The following is a 26,400-nucleotide window of genomic DNA, read 5'->3' on the forward strand; positions in this document are numbered from 1 at the left end:
AATAGCTCAACAAGCCTCTAATCTTTCTATGAATTACTTTATTTCTGCATCCCCTGGTTGTTTACTTCTCTGCTAAGGGAAAAAGGTCCTTTTGGTTAGCTCAGTTGGCTGGTTACCTGGTTTGCAATGCCGAGTAAGGCCAATAGCATGGGTTCAATTCCTACAATGACTAACCATCAAGGACCTTCTATCTGAACCCCTCCAGTTAAGCCACCATCAGTTGTCTCTCTCTCTCTTATTGGAGAGCAGCCCTGTGGTCAGGTAGGATTATGGCAACTTTACCCCTTATCCACAGACTCCTCATAATTTTATGCACTTCAACTGAATTTCCCTTCAGTCTCCTACTCCTAATAAAATAACCCAGTCTATCTGAGATAACAAAGTGTGGAGTTGGATGAACACGGCAGACCAAGCAGCATCTTGGGAGCACAAAAGCTGACGTTTCGGAAGGATTGAGGCCCGAAACGTCAGCTTTTGTGCTCATAAGATGCTGCTTGGCCTGCTGTGTTCATCCAGCTCCACACTTTGGTATCTCAGATCTACATTTCCTATAATCTCTGATCGCAGTTTTAACGTCAGTCTATCCAATCTTCCTAATAGCTAATAATTTCCGGTCCAGGTAGCATCCTTGTAAGGCAAATGAGATTTTTTTGGAGAAGAGTTGTAGTAGCCAGAACTGTACACAATACTCTATTGTGGTCTAACAATCAAATCCTTAATTATTTAAATTGAGGCATGCAGAAAAGAAAGCAAACAAAAGTTTCTTTTAAATACATGAGATTACCAAAATATCTCTGGTCCCTCAAAGAAAATGGGGTCTGTAGGATGTCTGCGGACATTTCCTGGCAGAGTCACAATAAGGAATTGGAAATCTGCCGGTCTCTGAGGATCTGGAACCCAGCAACTATTCTGATGAGAGCGATTTTTTTTTTAAACCTTAAGAAAGGTTTCTCAGCCTGTACCGTGGTAGTATGTTAGATGAGTCACTTTCTCTGTTATCCCACCAGCCCTCATCCTGTGAAGCCGATCAGCAGTACTGTGCAAATTACAGAGAAGAAATCTGGTCTGTTGGAGCTTGGCAGCACTTTAAGCAGTGGGCTTGAGAAACTGAAGAATGTGACTACAGGAAGTACCAGCCCCATCAAATCACCAGCATCCGGTCAGGAGGAGCAGGAAGCAGTGAAGGTAAATGGACAACTGGTGGTGGGGTTATTGTACAACATATTGTAATATGTTTAAAAACAATGCAGAAAATAACGAAAGATTAGATTAGATTCCCTACAGTGTGGAAACAGGCTCTTCGGCCCAACAAGTCCACACCGCCCCTTGAAGCATCCCACCCAGACCCACCCCCCCATAACTCTCACACCCCTGAACACTACAGGCCATTTCTCATGGCCGATCCACCTAGCCTGGACATCTTTGACCGTGGGAGGAAACCAGAGCACCCGGAGGAAACTCACGCAGACACGGGGAGAATGTGCAAACTCCGCACAGACGGCCGCCTGAGGCTGGAATCGAACCTGGGTCCCTGGTGCTGTGAGGCTACAGTGCTAACCACTGAGCCACCGTGCCGCCCTAAGATTTTGCAAAGACACGGAAAAGGTAGTGGAATGGCAGACGGGTAGAATTTAATCTGGTTAAGTATCAAGTGATACATTTTGGAGGGAAATGAGGAATTAAACAATAGATACAGTAGGCTATGAATGGAAAGCCCTTTAGATGAAAGGAACATTTTTGAGATTCATGCACAAGAGCACTGTGTGCACGTGTAAAGAGGTAACAATGATTTAAATTAATCAAAACATTGATAAATCCTCAGGATACTATATACATTTTCTTGGTGTACTGTGTACAGTTTTGGTCTCCATACTTGAGAAAAGATGTACAAGCATTGGAGGGGCTGCAGAGGAGACTCACTAGATTGATTGCGGAGTGTAGAGTTTTGGTTTATGAGGAGAGATTAAGTAGATTGGGACTATACTCATTGGAATTTCGTAGAATAAGGGGCATCTTATAGGAACATATCAAATTATGAAGGGAATAGATAAGATAGAAGCAGGGAGGTTGTTTCCACTGGGAGGTGCAACTAGAACTAGGGGGCATAGCCTCAAAATAACAGGGAGCAGATTTAGGACTGAGTTGAGGAGGAAACTGTTCACCCAAAGGATTGTGAATCTGTGGAATTCCCTGCCCGGTGAATCTGTTGAGGCTTCCTCTTTGAATGTTTTTAAGGCAAAGATAGATTTTTGAACAGTAAAGGAATTAAGGGTTGTGGTGAATGGGTGGGTAAGTGGAGCTGAGTCCATGAAAAGCTCAGCCATCATTTTATTGAATGGCAGAGCAGGCTTGATGGGCTGGATGGCCGCCTCCTGCTCCTGTTTCTTATGTTCTGCACAGCCATTACAAGAAGTAAGCTATGGAGAGGGTACAATACCAGATACCAGAAAATATGGTTACATTTAAGATAAATGAACTGTTGCTGATAAAATGATATTTTGTCAAAGCTTTTCATTTTGCATTCATCAGAACTCTTCAAAAGATTCAGTGCCAGCATATAGCCTGATATGTAGACCAAACCTCTGAAATACTGTGGAATTGTATCAAACAGCCATGTCCCTTTGGGTGTTAACAACAAAGTGCTCACCATACTCAAGTCAGTTTGTGTTGCAAAAGTGTCCGACATTATCCTGAAAATGTCCAATTGCATTTAATCATGTATGAAGGATTACACTGAACAGAAATTTAGGATTGTCAGTTGGACTTAGTGTGGTGTACTTGGAAGTATTGGTACTAATATTGATCTAGATATCGGGCCCTGTTCTTTGCAGACAGAAAGGACACATATACACATTGGACCTGTTCAATTCAACAAAATAAGTGACAGGCACTCAGATCTGAAGACGATACATACTGTTTTGCTGTCCGCAGATGCTGCCAGATGTGCTGAGCTTCTGTCGTACTTTTTAAAAATTGAATCCACAGTATTTTGCTTTTACTTAAGTAATATCCATTTGCTTGTTCATGTCTCAGGTCAATGTCTTGAACAATTAGCCAATTGCCAGTTTTAAAATTTGTTCAATGATTGGTTGTTAACTGTCACTTATCATCAACTGGTGCGTTCTTCTGGTGATGTTTTTAACAATCAGAGCACACTTACCAACCAGTCAGCACTGTGCTCTCATTCAGTATAAGTCCTAGTTTTCCTTTTTTAATGAATTGTCCTGATGATTGCAATACAAAAAGCTTCGAAGTGTCTTTTTTCAGCAATACTCGAGTTCTGTATAACCAAACAACTATAACTGAGTGAATTCTACCGAGTAGAACAGGAGGAGATTTACACAAAAGTGCACTTTTTCTTATTGGCAACTGCCTTAAGTGTAATTTCACCAGATTTTCTGTAGGCTGGAGTATGCATAGGGTTGGATCTCGGGGAAAATAGCAAGGGCAATCAAATAGCTGCACAGATCTCTTCTCAAATAAGCTTGAGATGATGTAAAGGAAAACCTTGCTTAATTCCTGCTTAAGCTCTGCATCACTGCATCTATTCCAAGATTATTGTTCACTCCTATAAATCTCTCCAGCACCCCTCTCTCCTCCTCCAGACCTACAATTTCAACTTGAATCTCTTCCTCTTCCATATCTGTTCCGGCACTACTACTACTCTATAATGTTTGACGTTTGAATCATTTTCTGCACACTCACTCCTCATTGCAATCTTTGACATTCCCTCCCCTACTTTCTTTGCCTTGCTATATTTAGTACCTAGCTCTTTAAGAACCCTATTGGCACGCAATCTTAATTGCCTTCCTACTATTGCTATGAAGTATCTTGGAATGCCATAAAGGTATTATATGAACATAAATCATTGTAGGTGGGTTGTCTGAAATTTTGATTTCTGGGTAGATGCTGGTGAATGCAGCAGTGGGATTAGAGACATGGAACAAAGCTCACACATTTTGTACATGGGGGGGAGAAAAGAAAATCACAAGTGTTACCTCATCAGAATCCTGGATCCCTAAGAACATTGTGCGTTGTACCATCACCACATGCTCTGCAGTGATTTCATATGGCAGCTCACCACTTGAGGGCAATGAGAGCTCTTTGAGCCTGGAATTCTTGCAGAGGGAGTTCATTTCCAAAGAGCATCAGGGAGCTTCATTTTGCAGGCTGAAAATCCACTTTGCATTCAGGATGAGCGTGTACTGTATGGTTGCCCAGGTGTAAGAGGTGCTCTTCAGCAATCTACGTTTGGTCTGGATATGCTACTGCAGTGGACAAAACCTAGCCTGAAGGACTCGTTGTTTGATTGCACTTAAGCAAAGATGTGAGGCTGCAGTGAACACTGCTGTTGAAGTCTATTTTTTATATTTGAAAGTTACTTAGAAAGTACCCATCACTGATATAAAATGAAAGGGCTTAATGTGATTATTTAGGCTGAGAAATTGCAGACCTGCTGTCCATGCTCAGCTGTTGATATTTATTTTGGAGAGGATTGTGTGGTGTTTTGTGATAGCCCCTGGTTGAAATATTAACCATTAAGGAAGTTGTTCACTGACAAGATAATGAAGTGGTGACGAGCAATTAAAAGCTGTCCTCTCCTGTGAATGCTTGTTTATGGGTAAACTGGCTTAATTAGGTACAGCATTCCTACAATTTTCCCATCCTTATAAATCTATTCTCAATGTTAGGTTGGTCACAGACTGTACTGAAATTAAAAGCCCCTATTTATTTATTTTATTGTTTTAAATCTCTCTCTTCCATTCCAATTTTTAATTTCTAAATTTTATATTAAGCAACTGATAGTCTGTCACCTTAAGAATGATTTAAAATATGAAAATGCTCCACGATCCCAAACAAATCTGGTCCACTGTTCAATATCTGAGTCAAAAGACATTACTGCCACCCTTATTCTGCACTGAAGCTTGCACAAAGTGTTCAAATCGGAGACTTCTGGTTACAAGTCAACACTAGCAACAAAAGAATGGGAATTCAGCCCCAGAGGATTTGAAATGCCTGTCCTTCCACCTCAACTGAGATCAATCACTCCATGCAGCGAAGGGGTAGAAAACTCCATGTTGACCAGTGAGCTGAATGGTGCTTGAGATTTCTTTTTACTTATTGAGCCAGAAAGGCATAGCTCAGCTTGTTGGATAATTTTTCTAATTGGTGGATTTTTTAAAAATTTAACCAAGTTAATTGTGTTGCAGGAATCCAAGCTCATTGACCCAGTTGCTCGTTACTACCACCTGACTCATGACGAACTCATCAAAATAATTCTGCAGCAGGAGTTGGAGATGAAGAAGAAAGAGGAGCATGTGCGAGATCTAGAAGAATACATCGATGTAATCCTAGTGCAAGTCATGGAGCAAAAGCCCAGCATTCTCCAGTCAGTGAGTGAAAAGTTGAAGAACAAGGCAGTTAACAAATGACATAGGCCAGTGACTGTAGAAGGGTTTCCTTTCTACCCTTACACTAGTAAATTCTGGAACCAAATAGTACAACTGATGTAATCACTTTCCTGCTGTAGATGGCTTGTGTTTTTAAATGATTGTCCCAGATTAATGATTCGCTAAAGCGATGGTTAAAGGGGAACATGACTTATTCATACTTTGGTTGAAACGCTGTGTTTTCACAATTGCGGCCAAGAGGCAAATTCAGCTCTGATTTGTTGGATGGACAAAACTCGGGAGTTAAATTAGGGCAACCTGTTGTTAGTGGGTGTGAGCCTGCAGCATCTAGCTTATCCTATAATTCAATACAGATTGACAACAAATTAGCAGTTTTGTTTACAGGCTATGCAAAATGTAAGCTCTGAAAGAGAAAACATTCAGAACTTGCACAGTAGGGAGACTTCCCTCGGGTCGAAGCAAAGTTAAAAGTAGTTTTAAACTGCACATAGCCCATGCTATATACCAAATTCCTGTGCCTTTGCAAGCATGAAACAAGTTCCATAAAATATGTTGTGTGTTTCATTTATACTCATCTTCCAGCCATCTGTCAGATACCCATTTTCTTGTACAAAAACCAATGTCTTGTTTGTTTTTCTCATCTGTTTTGGCTCTGTAACTGTCTGATATCGAGGCATAAGAAAGCTTCTCTATGCAATTTAACTGTTGTTGATGTGACAGAATTGATGGCATTTCAAAAGAACAATAACTGACCAGATATTTTGCCACTGCCTTTTCCATTCACCAATCAGAAATTGTGACTGTTTCTATAGTTAATATAATCCATCCAGTGTATTGTGTCACAGTGAGAGCCTGAACTGATTTGTTGCCTTATCTCCATACTAGTGCACTTTCTGGTAAGGTTCAAACAATTGGCATTGGGGAAACTCCCCTGCTTTATTTATCCCCTCCCTAGCCCTGGACACTGAAGGTAGCTGGAGCATTTTTGATAGCAGCTTAATGAGCATTGCTGAAAGTTGGTCCTGAAGGTCCTTTGTCTATAACTGCATCTTTCATTAAACACTCAATTTAATATATTTGAATAAATTTATCAGAATAAATGATTACAGGATAATTTTGTTGCCATTCTCCACTCCTAGGTCACATCTGAGGTCTGTTTCCAATTGAAACCCCTCATCTGTTCACAACCATGAATAACTGTATTAAAAAAAACTCGAAACAAATGATGACCAGTGGCTGAAATAAAAATCAGAAATTTTCTAAATGATATTGTTAAGAAAATCTTCTTCATTTGCTAGCAAAATCACAAATGTTTTGATAGGAAGTGTTCCCGAAATGTAAAAGTCCTCAGGAAAGCATCTACATTAAAACTTCAGTTATTTTTCTAAGAGTTGGTTGGTTTCTGTCTCATTGTTGGAATTTATCAACAAATATTGTTTCAAGCACTGTATAAAAGTATTTGCCTTGTCAGTATACTTCATACAATCCTAGCTCAGCTACCAAAGTGAGTGTTCAGAAACAGTACATCTGTTCTAAAGCAAATCCATTGTGATAAGCTTCTTTTAAAATTTAAATCTGATCCAATTTAAAAATTGAGTAAAACCTAAGGTTGAGAGGTTCATTATCCTGAATGCTGGTGTTGCAGTTATTGTTCCCATATGGATTCCTATGTTATAAAAGTCCTAAGGGGACAGCATTTCAGGATACTTACCCCTTTCTTAGACAGTCACAATGTATAGAACCTCAACATGTCCCTACCCTGTTCAGTCTTGTTGTATAGTATCGCAATTCATCTTACCTTATTTTAGATTGAAGAGAACCCTGTCTAAACTCTTCTGCCTTTATGTAATTAAAACAAAATCCTGCTTTCAGGAAGTGGAGATGGAGCTTTTAAAAAATGCTGCTTGTTAATAAAGTTACATCATGAAATAATCGAGTAATGTGTCAGAACTTCTAATAAACATTTTCTTGAGATTGGGTGACATAGATATCTTTGCCAAATACGGAGACTGACGGATGGAAATATTCATCTTTTTCTTGCAAGTATTTATGGAAAATAGTTTAGCAAGTCTTAACTCACTCCAGTTGATGCTAATCCACAGCACATGGCATTATCGCATTTTTATTTTTTATAAAAGAAATATTTTCAAGATGTGTCATGAGTAAGGCTGCCATATTATCCATCCCTTGTTGCCCTGAGAAGGTGCTAGTCAGCACTCTTTCAGATTAATGTTCTCTCAGGCAGGAGGTTTCATAATTTTGTTGCAGTGACTTTGAGGGATTGGTAATACAGTTCCAAGTCAAGATACTGTGTGATTTGTACGGCAATGGTATGCTCTGATGCACCTACTGCCTTCTCAGAAGTGAAGGTTAGAGGATTAGAAGATATGGAAACACAGGACCTGTAGTAATCAGAGGGCAATACAGTAGAAATTGTTTTGCTTAAGCATCTAATCTCTGTCATATCTAATTTTTGGATCCAAGAGCACATCAAGGACAAGGGTTGGGAACAGAGTACAAACTTTAATAATTCTTTCAAGGATGAGCACCATTTGAGAAGTTAGTGCTGATCCACCATCTTAAACTGCAGTAGCTGCCTAGTGTACGGGCACCCACCGTGCCACACAGAAGGGAGTTACAAGATTTTGATCGAGTGACACTTGAGGAATAGTAATATATTTCCAAGTCAGGCTTAGACAGGAACTTGCACATTGTGGTATTCCTATGTATTTGCTGCTGATGCTCAGTAACAGCAGTGTGTACCAACTACAAGACACTGAAGAAATCAAAGATCTTTCAACAGCACCTTCCAAACCCATGACAACTTCCATCAAAAATGACAAGGGCAACAGATACATGGGAACACCACCAGCTGCAAGTTCCTCTCTGAGCCTCTCTCCATCCTGACTTGGAAATGACATTGCCATTCCTTTACTATCACTGAGTCAAATCTTGGAATTCTCTCTCCAAGGATACTACGGGTCTATCCACAGAACATGGACTACAGCAATTCAAGGATGTGGCTCACCACCACCTTTCCAAGGGCATCTAGGTAAGGACAATAAATACTGGCCAGCCAGCAAAGCCAATGTTTAGTTTCTAAAGAATAGACGCACAGATGTAGCTGATCTCCACAGCTGGAGCGTGGCAAACGTTTGTCCATTTGCAGTAACTTCTTAGTTATCTTTCTAGCTTGACAAAGTGCTAGGACGCTTTATCTTTGTCTGGTAAGGTGTGTCCTATTAACACTTTATACTTGATTTGCTGTCTGTTCATACTTGAATACCTTTCGGCAATAACAAAAAGACAGGTACTTAAGGTTTCACCTCTTGAGGTCATCTTTTAGCTTCTCTCATGATGACTACTATTTGTTAACTCCTACAAGAATCCTGATAAACAAGAGGGAACTGTGCTGGATCTGATCCTAGGAAATGAGACAGACCAAGTGGAGAATGGTGTAGCGTTTGGGAAATTGGGATCATAAATTAATATTGAACCTGATCATATTCAAAAAGAATAAAAATCAGTCATTGATTAAAATACCAGACTGGGAAGGGGCAGATTTCAGAGGTCTAAAAAATTAAACTAGAACACACTGGTTGGAACTGGTTGGAAACACATTTTTGGTGGATAAAACAGTGGATGAAAAATGGGAAAATTTCAAAGAAAGACTGAGTAGGAGTAAGCTAGGTACGTATCCGTGAGATAAATATGGTGCATCCAACGCTAGAGTACCCTGGATGACTAACGGAGGAAGTGAAGATGAAGGTGGTGGATGGAGTGCCAATCAGGTCAGCTGCCTTAAAAGGCTGATGCAGCTTGCATATAGCATTAATAAATCTTAGAAATAGTGATATTGCCCACTAATACTTGATACACCTTACCAGTGTCGACAGATCTTACTTAAACTTTAAAGGTAAAACTTACTCAGTGCTTACTTGGTACTTGTGATTAATACTTTCAATATTTACTTTTAAATCCCAATTGTTTAGACTCCATCCCTATAGTAGCCAGATGTTCTATAGCGTTCCTCATGACTCTACCTCCAGGTAAGTCAATTTGGCACATTAATATTTTCACTTTACTAAGTTTTTCAATGAGTTGACCATTAGTTCCTTTGATTGGCATAGACTGAGGTAAAAACAGAAGTAGTTGGAAAAGCTCAGCAGGTCTGGCATCTGGCATCTGAAGAAAACTCAGGAGTTAAGGTTTCAGGTCCAGGGACTTCTTCAGAACTGATCACAGCTAGGAAAATATTGGTTTATATGCAGAAGGTAGGGTGGGGGGAGGGGGTAAGGAGTAAATGATAAGTGGGGGTAGACCGCAAAGAGAGAGAACAGTTACACAAAAGAAGTTGACAATAATCTAGCTGGGAGGGTAAATAGCTGTTAATGGAGATTGTTAGTGGCTAACAATAAGCAGCATGTAATGGCAGGCTATGTGATAACAAGGCCTGGTGTGTGGGGTAGAACCTAGGACATGGGAGAGTTCAGGCCCTAAAATGATTGAACTTTGCAGTCCCCCAGACTCTAGATAGTGTCCCCAAGCTGAAAATGAGGTGCTGTTATTCCAGCTTGTGATGAACTTTGCTGGAACACTGCACCAAGTGAGACACAGACATGTTAGCCAGGGAACAAGGTGCTGTGTTAAAGTGGTAGGCAACTGGAAGCTCAGGGTCTTTTTGCAGGCAGAACGCAGATGTTCTGCAAAGTGGTTACCCAGCCTACGCTTTATTTCCCTAGTATAGAGGAGACCACAATGTGAACAGCAAATGCAGTAGACTAAATTATGGGAAGTGCAGGTGAAATGCTGCTTCACCTGGAAGTTGTTTGAGCCCTTGGATATTAGGAACAAAGAACAAAAAATTACAGCACAGGAACAGGCCCTTCGGCTCTCCAAGCCTGCGCCGATCGAGATCCTCTGTGAAAACCTGTCATCTATTTTCTAAGGGTCAGTATCCCTTTGCTCCCTGTCCAGATACATCTTAAGACACTATCCTGTCTGCATCTACCACCTCTGCTGGCAACACGTTCCAGGCACCCACCACCCTCCGCCTAAAGAACTTTTCACGCACATCTCCCATAGGGAGGAGGTAAATGGGCCAGTTCTAGGAGAAGGTGGCATGGGGCTGTGGGTCAGTGTAGGAAGTGTGGACTAGGGTGTCGCAGAGGGAATGGTCCTGGCGAAAGGTGGACACGGGAGGGAGGGGAATACATGTCTAGTGGTGGCATCTCGGTGGAGGTGGCGGAAATGGCATCTGATGATCTTGTGGATGTGGATGCTTGTGAGCTGGTAGGGAAGACAGAGTGCAACCCTATTGCTGTTGCGGGTGGGAAGAAAAGGGGCGAGGGCAGAAGTGCAGGAGATAGGTCGGGCCTGTTTGATGGCCCTGTCGACACTGAAGCCAGGGAATCCTTGGTTGAGGAAGAAGGTGGACATTTTGGAGGTAACAAGGTGTACAGCTGGATGAACATAACAGGAAAGCTGACGTGCCCAGTTCTTCCCCTTTCCCCCACTGCATCCTAAAACCAGCTCAGCCTGTCCCTGCCTCCCTAACCTGTTCTTCCTCTCACCTATCCGCTCCTCCCAACTCAAGCCGCACCTCCATTTCCTACCTACTAACCTCATCCCACCACCTTGACCTGTCCGTCTTCCCTGGACTGACCTATCCCCTCCCCACCTACACTCTCTCCACCTATCTTCTCCTCTATCCATCTTCAGTCTGCCTCCCCCTCTCTCCCTATTTATTCCAGTTCCCTCTCCCCATTCCCCTCTCTGATGAAGGGTCTAGGCCCGAAACGTCAGCTTTTGTGCCCTTGAGATGCTGCTTGGCCTGCTGTGTTCATCCAGCTCCACCCTTTGTTGTTTTGTTTTGGGTCGAGACCCTTCTTCAGAAATGGGGGAGGGGACTGGGATTATGAAATAAATAGAGAGAGAGAGAGAGAGGTGTATAGAAGATGGATAAAGAGAGTTGCAGTGGGAGAGTGATCCACTGAGGGCTTTCTGGAGGGAGGAGGGTAACTTCTTCAAGGTATGCATCGTTAGAAGAGATTTCGCAGTGGGATTAAAATTGTTTCAGAGAGAGAGAGAGAGAGTAGGAATTGCAGATGCTGGAGAATCTGAGATGAGAAGGTGCAGAGCTGGACGCTCCCTTTGTCGAAAGTTGGCCTCATCGGAACATATGCCACGGAGATGGAGGAACTGAGCCAATGTAGTCTTTACGGGAGCAAAAACAGAAGTTGCTGAAAAAGCTCAGCAGTTGTGGAGGAGAGTATCTGAGTTAACATTTCAGGTGCGGAATCTTTCCAGCATGGACGGGGGCCAGTAAGGGTACAGCGCATGTGCAGCCTGGCGTGTCGGGAAATGTAGTTCAGCCGGCAACTACTACAACTTCCGGTCCGCGGCTCGGCCGCCCTTTGCCCCACCCCCTATTCCGAGGGCGACGGAGGCGTGGACGGCGTTCGGGACTGAAGCGATTTGAGATTCACGACCGCAGACCTGTTGGAAATGGCAGCAGGTGGAAAAGGGGACTACCCACTGTTTGCTCTGGGAAAACCACGTTTCGATCAGGTAGAGTCGCCCGAGTTAATCAGTGCAGCCGGTTGTCTGTCGCGCTGTCCCTGGGGGCTGTTTCTAACCGTCCCGCCCGCGTGCCGGCCTCCCCCGGGGCACGAGGGCAGGCTCGTGTCTCCCCGCGCCCCAACTGAACTGTCCAGGTAGGACTCGCCACCCCCTGCAGCCTATTGGCTGTACGCCACCCGTCAATCCCGCCCCTTTACCCTTTCCTGCGTCCGATTGGACGCACCGCCCGTCGATCATTAAGAGGGCGTTTATACTTCTCACCCCCTCCCCAGTTCAAGGTGCTATGTTCCATCAGCCTTTTAATGGCACATTGTGAAAAGGGATGTTAATTTGGAACTGAGAAGGGGGTCACTTTCTTTTCCTCGAGGGTTGTGAGTCTTGCCACAGAGAGCTTACGGGGGCACGTCCTTGTGTGTATTTTGAGGCTGACATAGATTCTTGATCAGTCAGGGATAAAGTGTAAGAGCCGTAAAGTTGTACAGGACTGAAACTGACTTCAGTCCAACTCATCTGTGCAATCAGATATCGGAAAGTTATCTAGTCCCATTAGATGCAGAGGATGGTAGATAAACCAAAGTGTTGCGGATGCTGGATATGGATCATAGAATCCCTACGGTGTGGAAACAGGCCCTTCGGCCCAACAAGTCCACACTGACCCATGGAGCATCCCACCCAGACCCTATAACCCACTGAACCTGCACATCCCTGAACACTACGGGCAATTTAAGCATGGCCAATCCACCTAGCCTGCACATCTTTGGACTGTGGGAGGAAACCGGAGCACCCAGAGGAAACCCACACAGACACAGGGAGAACGTGCAAACTCCACACAGACAGTCACCTGGGGGTGGAATCGCACCCAGGTTCTGGTGCTGTGAAGTACCAGTGCTAACCACTGAGCCACCGTGCCGCCCAAATCTAAAAGAAAAACAGAAATTACTGGAAATGTGATTATAAACCAGAGATTAGGAGTTCAGTCATCATGGTATCCAATGGTTGTAAGTTTGAATTTCAAAGTAGCAAGTTATTAAATTGAATGTACCCATGTGCTAAATGTAATAATTTGTGAGTTAGGCCAGAACATTTTAATGAACTTTTTATTACATAGGAATATATGAATTAGGTGCAGAGGTGCATTTGGCCTTTCAAACCATAGAATTGCTATAGGGCAGAAAGAGGCCATTTGGGCAATTGAGTTCACATCAACCGTTCATAGAGCATCCCGTTCAGGCAAAGTGCCCTACCCTACCTCCATAACCCTACGGTTAGTGTGGCTAATTCTCCTAGCCTGCATATTTCTGGACACTACCAAAAATTTAGCATAGCCAATTCACCTAACCTGCACGTCTTGGCATCAGTGATGCCAGTTCAGTGAAATTATGTCTGTGTTAGGAATTCCAGATTTCAACATGCTGGACATCCCTGCCTCCTGCGGCAAACTTTTAATGCCTCTGAAATGGTTTAGCAAGTAAAGCATTCAGTATTACAGTCACTTGTAATAAGGGATGAGAGTTACGTGTGACCTTACTAATTGTATGGTGCTTAGACTTAAGAGTAATGCATGAAACAAGGGGTAACTTAAGTAATAACAACTATTCACCTCGAAGTGCTGACGTTTTCAGAATAAATGTCATGTAGTTAAATATATACTACCCATGGCTATGTCTAGGAATCACTGCTGTGAAACCTGATTAAACGGACACTGACCCAAAAACTTATGGGATGAGTGCTCAGTTCAATGAAAAATTGCATCCACTCCACTAAGTGAATGGATATAATCGGTTGCTACACCATGCCAGCAATTTGGGTATCTGGTCTAGTATCTCCTTCCATGACTCTGTGTCAAATGTTGTTGATAATATTGTATAATGCCTTTTGACATTTTACTTTATTAAGGGAGCTAATATAAATTATTATTTCACTGTCGGTAACTATGCTTACAGCTGCCTAGGCCCTAAGTATTGGAATTCCCTCACTAAACCTCAGTGTCTCCAAACTGCCCTTACTCTCCATCTTCGGTCCGCCTCCCCCTCTCTCCCTATTTATTCCAGTTCCCTCCCCCCATCCCCCTCTCTGATGAAGGGTCTAGGCCCGAAACGTCAGCTTTTGTGCTCCTGAGATGCTGCTTGGCCTGCTGTGTTCATCCAGCCTCACATTTTATTATGCCCTTAAAACTAATGTCTTTGACAAAGCTCTCGATTATCCATCCTATTACCTGCTCTGTATTATCTCCTTTGGAGATGCATAAATGTGTCTTCATCTGATTGGCAGGATGTGAGTGATGGAAGCCTACTCCAGAAACTGAATAGGTTACATTGGGGTCTAGGCCCAAAACGGCAGCTTTCCCGGTCCTGTGATGCTGCTTGGCCTGCTGTGTTCATCCATCTCTACACCTTGTTATCACAGTTTACATTGGTTCCTGTTTATATGTAGGTCAGAGTCAAATTTTGATTCTGTTATCATGCAACAGAAGACCCTTGCCTCCATTAAAGGTGTCTTAAAATGCATAAAGGGGGTTGAAACATCGTCACCGGATTGATCCCTTCACTTACACGGAGCACAGAGGTTTAATAGCAAAGTTAAAATTTAACTAACAAAGGTTTGCTTGCGGCCCTTTTCTGATGAAGAGTCTAGGCCCGAACCGTCAGCTTTTGTGCTCCTAAGATGCTGCTTGACCTGCTGTGTTCATCCAGCTCCACACTTTGGTATCTTACATGAACCTTAATGACTGGAATACCTGAATAGTCTTTTGTGCTGTGATCTCCTGTGAAAGAAGATCTGAATTCAAGTTGCACATCTCGCTGAGGTGTCTCATAACACAACTGAACAGGTTGATATAGGGGAGGCGATGGAGTCGTGATAATGTCACTGACAAATAATCCAGAGTCCCAGGTAAAGTTCTGGGTACTAGGGTTCGAAACCCACGGCAAAATCTGAATTCACTGAAAATGTAGAGTCTAACAATGACCACAAAATCATTAAACCAATGTTGAATCAATCTCATTCACTAATTTTGTACAGGGAAGGAAATCTGAGATAATGGGAACTGCAGATGCTGGAGAATTCCAAGATAATAAAACGTGAGGCTGGATGAACACAGCAGGCCAAGCAGCATCTCAGGAGCACAAAAGCTGACGTTTCAGGCCTAGACCCTTCATCAGAGAGGGGAATGGGGAGAGGGAACTGGAATAAATAGGGAGAGTGGGGAGGCGGACCGAAGATGAAGAGTAAAGAAGATAGGTGGGGAGGTAGGGAGGGGATAGGTCGGTCCAGGGAAGACGGACAGGTCAAGGAGGTGGGATGAGGTTAGTAGGTAGATGGGGGTGCGGCTTGGGGTGGGAGGAAGGGATGGGTGAGAGGAAGAACCGGTTAGGGAGGCAGAGACAGGTTGGACTGGTTTTGGGATGCAGTGGGTGGGGGGGAAGAGCTGGGCTGGTTGTGTGGTGCAGTGGGGGGAGGGGAAGAACTGGGCTGGTTTAGGGATGCAGTTGGGGAAGGGGAGATTTTGAAACTGGTGAAGTCCACATTGATACCATTAGGCTGCAGGGTTCCCAGGCGGAATATGAGTTGCTGTTCCTGCAACCTTCGGGTGGCATCATTGTGGCAGTGCAGGAGGCCCATGATGGACATGTCATCAAGAGAATGGGAGGGGGAGTGGAAATGGTTTGCGACTGGGAGGTGCAGTTGTTTGTTGCGAACTGAGCGGAGGTGTTCTGCAAAGCGGTCTCCAAGCCTCCGCTTGGTTTCCCCAATGGAGAGGGAGCCACACCGGGTACAGTGGATGCAGTATACCACATTGGCAGATGTGCAGGTGAAGCTCTGCTTAATGTGGAATGTCATCTTGGGGCCTGGGATAGGGTGAGGGAGGAGGTGTGGGGGCAAGTGTAGCATTTCCTGCGGTTGCAGGGGAAGGTGCCGGGTGTGGTGGGGTTGGAGGGCAGCGCGTCATCCTCCGACACTTCCGCCACGCATCATCCTCCGACACATCCGCCCAACGCATCATCCTCCGACACTTCCGCCATTTACAATCCGACCCCACCACCCAAGACATTTTTCCATCCCCACCCCTGTCTGCTTTCCGGAGAGACCACTCTCTCCGTGACTCCCTTGTTCGCTCCACACTGCCCTCCAACCCCACCACACCCGGCACCTTCCCCTGCAACCGCAGGAAATGCTACACTTGCCCCCACACCTCCTCCCTCACCCCCATCCCAGGCCCCAAGATGACATTCCACATTAAGCAGAGGTTCACCTGCACATCTGCCAATGTGGTATACTGCATCCACTGTACCCGGTGTGGCTTCCTCTACATTGGGGAAACCAAGCGGAGGCTTGGAGACCGCTTTGCAGAACACCTCCGCTCTGTTCGCAACAAACAACTGCACCTCCCAGTCGCAAACCATTTCCACTCCCCCTCCCATTCTTTAGATGACATGTCCATCATGGGCCTCCTGCAGTGCCACAATGATGCCACCCGAACGTTGCAGGAACAGCAACTCCTATTCCACCTGGGAACCCTGCAGCCTCATGGTATCAATGTGGACTTCACCAGTTTCAAAATCTCCCCTTCCCCAACTGCATCCCTAAACCAGCCCAGTTCGTCCCCTCCCCCCACTGCACCACACAACCAGCCCAGCTCTTCCCCCCACACCCACTGCATCCCAAAACCAGCCCAACCTGTCTCTGCCTCCCTAACCGGTTCTTCCTCTCACCCATCCCTTCCTCCCACCCCAAGCCGCACCCCCATCTACCTACTAACCTCATCCCACCTCCTTGACCTGTCCGTCTTCCCTGGACTGACCTATCCCCTCCCTACCTCCCCACCTATACTCTCTCCACCTATCTTCTTTACTCTCCATCTTCGGTCCGCCTCCCCCTCTCTCCCTATTTATTCCAGTTCCCTCTCCCCATCCCCTCTCTGATGAAGGGTCTAGGCCCAAAACTTCAGCTTTTGTGCTCCTGAGATGCTGCTTGGCCTGCTGTGTTCATCCAGCCTCACATTTTATTATCAGGGAAGGAAATCTGCCCTCTTTACACCTGACTGCACATTCAAATGGTTGACTCTTAAGTGCCCATTTGAAATAACAGAGCAAGCCATTCTGTTGTATTGGACTAGTTTACGAAGTCTCAAAAGAGGAATTAAACCAGACTGACCACCTGGCATGGCTGTTGCAGCCATTGTCAACACTCAGCCACCAGTTGCAATGTTGAAATTGGGTGAACAGTCTCCGATTAGTCGAGCATCAGCTTGACAAAGTCATACTTACTGATTTGTACCTCAGACACAGCATACCACCACCACCGGCAGGACATTTCAATAAAGGTGGCAGACTGACAACACAGTGGTGTACAATAAAAAGGGAGTTCATCTAGGAGTGCGCAACATTGACTCCCCATGAAGTCTCCTGGTATTAGGTCAAACGTGGGCAAGGAAATGCTCTGCTGACTACCACCTATAACGAACTGTGACACCCAGTGAATATGTACTCCTCCAAGTTGAACATCATTGGAGCAAAATTGAAAGTGGCAAAGACATGCAATGTAATTTGGGTGGGAAACCTTAATGACTGTCAGAGCTGTGGCTGGGCAGCGTCATTACTGACCAAGCTGGTTGAGTTCTAAATGATATGTCTATGAAACATGGCCTATAGCAAACTCAAGAAAGAGCATGCGAGCTCGTTCTCGCCAATCTGCAAGAATATGTTTAGGATGTATGTTTAGGACTTACTATTGCACAGTCCTTGTGTTGACAAAGTCCCATATTCACACTGAGAATACCACCACTAAAACCCTCTCCCGCCCATTGTGTCAAAAGGAATAGACTTTGAACAGATCTAGCAACTCAAGGTTAGGCATCCGAGAGGTGCTATGAACCATGATCAGGAGCATAACTGAATCATAGAATCCCTACAGTGTGGTTCAGGCCCTTTGGCTCAGCAAGGCTACACCAACAGTCAGAGTGTCCCACCCAGACCCATCCCTCTAATCTACGCATCCCTGAACACTACAGGCAATATAGCAAGGCCAATCCACCTAGCTCGCCATCTTTGGACCGTGGGAGGAAATCGGAGCATCCGGAGGAAACCCATGCAGACACAGGGAGAGTGTGCAAACTCCACACAGACAGTCGCCCGAGGGTGGAATCGAACCTGGGTCCCTGGCTCTGTGTACTGCCAACTGCAACCTCATGGCCCAGCTTATTTATAGCTGTACCATTATATCAAAGTATGCGATTGACCCTGGCTCAGTAAACAGTGCAGGCAGACAAGAACAGAAATTGCTGGAGAAACTCACATTTGACAGTAACACCTCGAGTCTCGTGACCCATCTTCAGGACAGTGCAGGAGGACATGTCAGGAGCAACACCAGGCTTGCCTAAAAATGAGGTGCGAACCCAGTTGAGGTTACAAAACAGTACTATTTGTGTGTCAAATAACATAAGTAACAAGTAATAGAGCTAAATGATTCCACAATCAACACATCAAATATAAGTTCTACAATCCTGAATGCTGGTGAATAATTAAGCAACTTCCCGCAGCAAGAAGTGGATTCGCAAGTCATCCCATCGTCAATGATGGGGAATTCCAGCACGTCAGAACAAAAGGATAAGGTGAGGCATTCTCATGAGCCTTCAGCCAGAACTGCCAAATGGATGATCCATTTTGACCTCCACCAATAATACCCTGCATAAAAATGCCCAATCCGTTTTTGGCCAATTTGTTTCAATCGATGTGATATCAAGAAACAGATTGAAGCACTGGTCCTGCAAAGGCCTTGACACCATTCCAATAATATTACTGATAACGTGCACAAGAACTTGCTCTGCCCATATTCAAGATGTTACATTACAGCGACAACCCTGGCATCTACAAAAGAATGTGGAAAGTTGTTCAAAAGACAGAACCAATGCAGTCTGGCCAATTACCATCCTGTTAGTCTGATCTCAGTCCAAACTAAAGAGATGGAGGGTACCATCAACAGTGCTGGCAAGCAGGACTTGTTTCATGATAATCTGCTGACTGATGCTCAGTTTAGTGTCTGCCCAGGCCATTCAGCTCCTGACGTCATAACAGCCTTGGTTCCAATATGGACAAAAGAGCCAAACTCCAGAGTTGAGGTGAGCGTGTCTGGCCTTGACATCAAGGCCACATGAGACAGAGCATGGAATCAAGAAGTCATTGCAAAATTGGAGTCAAGGTGAATCGGGGGAAAACTCTTCTGACTCGGAAGTCAGTCATTTCAGCTCTAGAGCATCTCAGGTTAGTATCTTGAGTACAACCATTTTCAGTTGCTTTATAGACAACCTTCCTTCTGTCATAAGGTTACAAGTGGGGATGTTTGCTGGTGATTACGTAGTGTTCAGCACTATTCACAACTCCTCGGATGCTAAAGCAGTCTACGTCCTGATGGAGCAAAATTTGGATAATATCCAAGAGAGATAGTAGGAACTGCTGATGCTGGAGTCTGAGATAACAAGGTGGGGAGCTGGATGAACACAGCAGGCCAGGCAGCATCAGAGGAGCAGGAAAGCTGATGTTTCGGTCTGGACCCTTCTTCAGAAATAATATCCAAGACTGGTGAATAGCAAGTAATATGTGCACTGTACAAGGGCCAAAAACTGACCATCTCCATCAAGAGCAAATCTAACTGTTGCATCTTGATATTACAGTGCTTTGCCATCACTATATCCCCTTTTGTCAAAGTCATAGGGGTTACTGTTGACCTGAAATTAAACTGCATCAGCAATGTAAATACAGTGATTACAAAAGCAGGTCAGAGGCCTGGAGTCTGCAGTGAGTAACTCATGTCTTGACTCCTCACAGCCTGTACACTATTTATGAGATGCAAGTCAGGAATTTGATGGAATACTCCCACTTGCCTGGACTGGGTACAGCTCCAACATCACTCAAGAAGCTCAACCACATCACAAACTACCACTCCCACTTCCATCAATGTTGAGTAGCAATTAGTGTACATCATCTATGAGATGAACAGCATAAATTTATTAATGTTCTTTGGACAGTATCTTCCAAATCCACAATTACTACTACTACAACTGCAAGTTCCCCTCCAAGCCACTGAAAATTCTGACTTGGAAATAGATTGCCATTCTTTCACTGTTTCTGCATCAAAGTGCAATGAACCAAATTGGCTGCAGACTGTGTCAGTGATCCAGGAGACATCTGGAAAAGACTGATGGTTTCTGGCTGAAGATTGTTGTGAATACTTCTACCTGATCTTGTACTGTGCTACCCAGCAGTGAGTACTGGGATATTTGTGGGGTCCTTCCTCCAGTGAGTTGTTTAATTATCCATTATCATTCATGACTGCATGTGACAGGACTGCAGAGCTTGGGTCTGATACGTTGGTTGTAAAATCACTTAACTTTGTCTATCGCTTGCTCCTTCTGCTGGTTGGCACACTAGTGAGATGTTTTGTCACATCCCCAGGTTGATATCCCATTTTTAGCTATGCCTGGTGTTGCTCCTGGCATGGCCTGTTACACTGTTCAGTACACCAAATGGACTTCAGTGGTTCAACGTACCAGCTCAGCACAACCTTCTCCAGGCAATCACAGCTGGGCAACAAATTCTGGCATAACTAGCAACTTCCACATTCTATGAATTAATGAGAAAATATTTTATTTAACCTTAGCTATCCATTGCCAAGTGTGGAGTAGGCAAAATTGAGTGTCTAAATACTGGAGGTGATGTCCTAGTGGTATTATCGCTAGACAATTAATCCAGAAACTCAGCTAATGTTCGTGGGATCAGGGTTCAAATCCTGCCATGGCAGATGGTGGAATTTGAATTCATTAATATTTTGTAACTAAGAGTCCGACTGACAGCCATGAGACCGTTGTTGATTGTTGGACAATGCCATCTTGATCACGTGTCCTTCAGTGAAGAAGATCTGCTGTCCTCATTGGTCTGTCCTACATGTGACTACAGATCCACAGCAATGTGGTTGACTCTTAACTGTCCTCTGAAATAGCTGAGCAAACCATTCATTTCAAAGGCAACTAGGGATAAGCAATAAATGCTGACTGCTAACGACGTCCACATCCCATGAGTGAATATAAAAAAAAGGTGAATGTTTGTTTGACCACATCTGAAGAGAATGATTAGTTATGTAATGTATGTAAGCTGTTTAGCATGTGCAGTTGTTCTGGGCTGAGTCAGTGCCTTCACCTTATCAAGGCATGGCAACATCATTCTTTAGCCGTTGACAGTATTTTCAGAGCTGTTCAAGTAACGAACTTAAATAACTTGCCTTCAATACTCAGCGTATTCAAATTTCCTTGGATCTCCCAATCTGGTTTCAAAACTACAAAACATACTCCATGTTTATGCTTTATGGGATGTGCTGATGAATGATTAATAGAATGTATGGTTTTATTGACTTGTTTTCAATATATCCTTTTCCCAGTCTCACAAGTTAAGTCCATAAATGTGAATAGTGTAAAAACGTATGTAAAATGGATGGTTCAAAGAATAAATTACATTTTAAATAGAATTAGATACAGTTTATAACACAGAAACTAGTGATTCATCCCAGCTAGTCAGTGCTGGTGTTTATATTCCACATTGGTATCCTCTCATCCCTCTCCATAGAAACATAGAAATTAGGAGCAAGACTAGATCATTCAGCCTTTCGAGCCTGTGATTCAATATTATCATTGCTGACTCAGCACCCAATTCCTGCTTTCTCCCAGTCCCTTGAATCCCTTTATTCCTAAACACTATCTGAATCCTTCTTGAAAATATTCAATGCTTCGGCCTCAAATGTTTTCTGTGTTAGAGAATTCCACAGCTTCACCATTCTGTAGGTAAAGGAATTTCTCCTCATTTACAGCCTAAATGGCCTCCATTATCCTGAGACTTTGTCCCCTGATTCTAGACTGTCTGGTCTTTGGGAACATCCTGCATTTGCCCTGGCTTGTTAGATTTTTGTAAGTTTCTATTAGATCCCATCCTTGCACCCCCCCCCCACCCAGTTTCTCCCAAACTCCAATGAATATAATCACAACCAATCTCTCTTCATATCTGCCATCCTCCTGAAATCAATCCTTTGTTGCATTCCCTCCGTAGCCGGAACCCCCATCCTCAGATAAGGAGATCAAAACTGCATGCAATACTCTGAGTGTGAATCAGAACAGGCTTGTACAGTTACAGCAAATCATCGCTGCTGCTGTACTGGAGTAGTCTTGGTTTGAAGATCGATGTACAATTTGCCTTCATCACTGCCCGCTGCACCTGCATGTTTACTTTCAGTGACTGTTTTACAAACTATTGCCAATCAGATAATCTGTCTTTCTATTTTTGTTGCCAAAGTGGATATGCTCATTTACCCATGTTATGCTTAATCTGGTATGCGTTTGCCCACTCACTCAAATTGCCCAGAACATCTCTGCATCCTCCTCACAGTTCACCTCTGATTTAGCTTGTGTAGATCTGCAAAATTAGATATATTACATTTAATTCCCTCATCAAAATAATATATTTTGTGACTGGACTGGCCCAAGCGCCAGTTCCTGTGGTACCACACTAGTTTTATTAACTACCACTTGCAAAATTGTCGATTAATTCCTAGTCATTATTTGGAATTGATAGGAGCTCAAGACTGACACGTTCCTGTAAAGATGAAGGGTAAGCATGGCAAGTTTAGGGAGCCTCGGCTAACGAGAGATATTGTGAGCCTAATCCAAAGGAAAAGGAAGCATTTGACAAGGCTAGGAGGCTGGGAACACACAAAGCAAGGGTGGAATACAAAGAAAGTCAAAACAGACTTAGGCAAAGAGTCAGGAGGGCTAAAAGGGGTCATGAAAAGTCATTGGCCAATAGGATTAAAGAAAGTCCCAAGGTTTATAACGAGCAAGAAGGTAGCCAGGAAGAGGGTCAGCCCACTCAAGGACAGGGAAGGGAATTTATATACGGAACCAGAGGAAATGGCTGAGGTGTTAAATGCGTACTTTGAGTCAGTATTCACCACAGGGAAGAACTTAGTGGATGATGAGTCCGGGGAAGGGTGTGTACGTAGTTTGGATCATGTTGAGATCAAAAGGAGGTATTCGGGATCTTGAAAAGTATTAAAGTAGATAAGTTCCCAGGGCCTGATGGGATATACCCCAGAATACTGTGAGGCAAGGGAGGAAATTGCTGAGGCCTTGAGAGAAATCTTTGTATCCTCACTGGCTACAGGGGAGATCCCAGAGGATTGGAGAATAGCCAGTGTTGCTCCTTTGTTTAAGAAGGGCGGCAGGGATAATCCAGCTAATAACAGGCCGGTGAGCCTTACGTCAGTGGTAGGGAAGTTATTGGAGAGGATTCTTTGAGACAAGATTTACTCGCACTTGGAAATCAATGGGCATATTAGTGAGAGGCAACATGGCTTTGTGGAGGGGTGGTCGTGTCTCACTAACTTGAATGAGTAAAAATTGGCAGGTAATCTTGCAGCTTTATAGAACCTTAGTTAGGCCGCACTTGGATTATTGTGCTCAATTCTGGTTGCCACACTACCAGAAGGATGTAGTCGCGTCAGAGATGGTACAGAAAAGATTGACCAGGATGCTGCCTGGTATGGGGGGACATTAGCAATGAGAAGAGATTGAAGAAACTTGGGTTGTTCTCACTGGAACGACGGAGGTTGAGGGGTTGCCTGATAGAGGTCTACAAGATTACGAAGGGCATGACAGTCAGAAGTTTTTTCCCAGGGTGTAAGAGTCAGTTACTAGGAGGCATAAGTTTAAGGTGTGAGGTGCAAGGTTTAAAGGTGATGTACGAGGCAAGTTTTTTTTTGCACAGAGGGTGGTGGGTGCCTGGAAGTCACTGTCGGGGGAGGTACTGGAAGTAGATACGATAGTGATTTTTAAAGAGCGCCTTGACAAATACATGAATAGGATGGGAAGAGAGGGATACGGTCCACAGAAGTGTAGGGAATTTTAGTCGTGATGGGCAACATGTCAATTCTTTTTCTTTGTTCTTTGTACTGTCTGCCAGCAGTTCTCTATCCATGTCAGTACACTATTCTCAAATTTATTTTTATTCATTCGTGGGATGAGGGTAGTCCAGAGATCTGATCTACAGTAACATTACAGCGTACTACGGAGAACTATTATGAATAACATCAAACCCACTCAAAATATATTAAGAAGATAGTGTAGACCCTAACTTTTCCTCATTTTAATGGTAAGTGTAAAGTGTTATATTCTGCATGCAATTCAATTGATCAGACTACCAGGCTTGAAACAAACACAGTTTATTCATACACTGCAATTAAAATACAGACAAAATAAAAATAAAAGATAATAAAATGTGAGGCTGGATGAACACAGCAGGCCAAGCAGCATCTCAGGAGCACAAAAGCTGACGTTTCGGGCCTAGACCCTTCATCAGTGCCTCTGATGAAGGGTCTAGGCCCGAAACGTCAGCTTTTGTGCTCCTGAGATGCTGCTTGGCCTGCTGTGTTCATCCAGCCTCACATTTTATTATCTTGGAATCTCCAGCATCTGCAGTTCCCATTATCTCTAAAAATAAAAGAATTGGCTTAACAGTAACTCTGTTGAAATGCTTAACAAAATAGTGTGTGTATATCCCATATATATATAAACTACTAATAATTAACTCTTCCAGTCTCGTAACATCCCAGAAACACACATTTAGCAAAGACAAACTCAGTAAAATAGATTGTCTCACTTGCAATCCTAGCACAGAAAGAGAGCCCAAGCTTTTATCTGTAACAGAGGCAGGAATAAGAGCTTCCACATTTGGCTTCAAGACTCCAGCAACTGCCGCTGAATGCTAGAATTAAAAAAAATTCCTGGTTCTGTGGGAGATTGACCCTGCAGATTCAAGCTGCGTCTATTGTTCAAACTTTAAAAAGACCCAAACCTGACAAAAACAGAAGTTGCTGGAAAAGCTCAGCAGATCTGGCAACATCAGTAAAGAAAAAAAATCAGAGTTAAACATTTCGGGTCCAGTGATCCTTTTCCAGCAACTTCTGTTTTGGTTCCTGATTCACAGTATCCGCATTTCTTTTGGTTTTTATTTAGTATTTAACCTAAAGCCTGACGAGTTGTTTCTTGAATTTGGAGCAAACTGCTCGTCACCTTTGTATTAATGTTCCTTTTTTCAAAAAAAGGACAAAATGCATCTCGTAAAGCCATGGTATCATCATAGAACTCTTAAAGATATATTATAGCTGTATATTACCTTAGGATGCAGTGAAAGAGCTCTCGAGATACAACGGCATTGTTTTCTTTCTTTTCTCTTACGCACAGGGCTGTAGAGGCTATATTGTTAAGTATAGTCAAGGCTAATACAGAGAAATTTTTAACTGGTAAGGGACTCAAGGGTTATGCTGAAAAAAACAGGTGTTCAATATTAGCAGACAAGCCATGCTCTTATTGAATGCAGAGCAGACTGAGTGGGCTGAATGACCTCCTACTCCTCCTACATCTTATGGTGTATAAGTGCTAAGTCTCAAATGCTTTATCATTCATCTATCAGTCCACCCCATCTATCACTCTGTCTCACCCATTTCCATCCTCCCCTCATCTCTGGAGCCTTAATTCACACCTATTGGCATGTAAAGACTTTTCGGGAGACCAAAATCCACCATATGCAAACTCCATAATGCCCAAAGCTCTGCCTTGTGCCAAAATATAAGCCCCGTTTGTACATTACCCCATCCATGGGCACCCATTGATTATGTATCCAGTAATGCAAGTCTCATTGTGAAATTCCAAGGTAGCATTGTTGACTTTACCTCTGGAAGCTAATCTTTCCTGGCTCCTTAACCTCTGCTCCTAGCTGATATGACAGATCGCCTTCTGCTATCCCAGTCCTACTCTTTGGATCTCTGCAAACCTGAGTTTTGCTGCATGTCTCCTGTTCTCTAAAATACTCCCATCTTTCTCACCATGCTTTTAATCAAATCTTAAATTGCTATTTTACATCACCTTTTCCTGTCGCATGCCCGAGGATATTTTTATTTTATTTAAATGCAAATTTGTTTCTGAATTCGGGATGTTTGTAAAATACTAAATGAATAACATTAAGCTTGAGTGCTTCATGAGATTTCAGCTGTGACATTAATCTGATTTTTTAAAAAATGCTAACAGGCCTACTTTCCGGTTACTGCATATTTCCTGCATTTATGGATTATGCTGCTACCTTACTTATGTTTCTGTTTTTTTTTCAGTCTACATTTTATGGACGGTTCCGACATTTCCTAGATATCATTGACCCACGGACTCTGTTTGTCACTGAGGTACTCTGTATATTGTATGTTTTAAAAGCCTTCTTCAGTTCTTCAATTGGATAAATAATTAATCCAACCTTTTCTTTCCATAGCCCATGTTTGTGCTCCAAATCAACACCTTCCTTATTGCTAATCCATATCCCAC

At 43.5% G+C, this 26,400-nt stretch overlaps 2 protein-coding genes across 7 annotated transcripts in view; both read left to right on the top strand.

The window, feature by feature from the left end:
- Positions 1-7,311, top strand: part of LOC125457548 (rab11 family-interacting protein 1-like) — a 104,626-nt gene extending 97,315 nt beyond the window's left edge. For both annotated transcript variants that reach the window (XM_048541918.2, XM_059650620.1), the window contains exons 5-6: positions 1,008-1,185; positions 5,211-7,311. In XM_048541918.2, coding sequence (XP_048397875.2) covers positions 1,008-1,185; positions 5,211-5,432 — 400 coding nt within the window. In that variant the 3' untranslated portion in view covers positions 5,433-7,311. The remainder of the gene's footprint in view (positions 1-1,007; positions 1,186-5,210) is intronic.
- Positions 7,312-11,802: 4,491 nt separating this feature from the next.
- Positions 11,803-26,400, top strand: part of LOC125455349 (sideroflexin-5-like) — a 274,456-nt gene continuing 259,858 nt past the window's right edge. For 2 of the 5 annotated variants that reach the window (XM_059650639.1, XM_059650634.1), the window contains exons 1-2: positions 11,805-11,981; positions 26,196-26,264. In XM_059650639.1, coding sequence (XP_059506622.1) covers positions 11,919-11,981; positions 26,196-26,264 — 132 coding nt within the window. In that variant the 5' untranslated portion in view covers positions 11,805-11,918. Of the gene's footprint in view, positions 11,982-26,195; positions 26,265-26,400 lie in introns of all 5 variants that reach the window. The other 3 variants (XM_059650633.1, XM_059650637.1, XM_059650636.1) reach the window with 3 other exon arrangements.

This window comes from Stegostoma tigrinum, chromosome 1, assembly GCF_030684315.1.
Source record: "Stegostoma tigrinum isolate sSteTig4 chromosome 1, sSteTig4.hap1, whole genome shotgun sequence".
In the NCBI taxonomy this organism is placed as follows: Eukaryota; Metazoa; Chordata; class Chondrichthyes; order Orectolobiformes; family Stegostomatidae; genus Stegostoma; species Stegostoma tigrinum.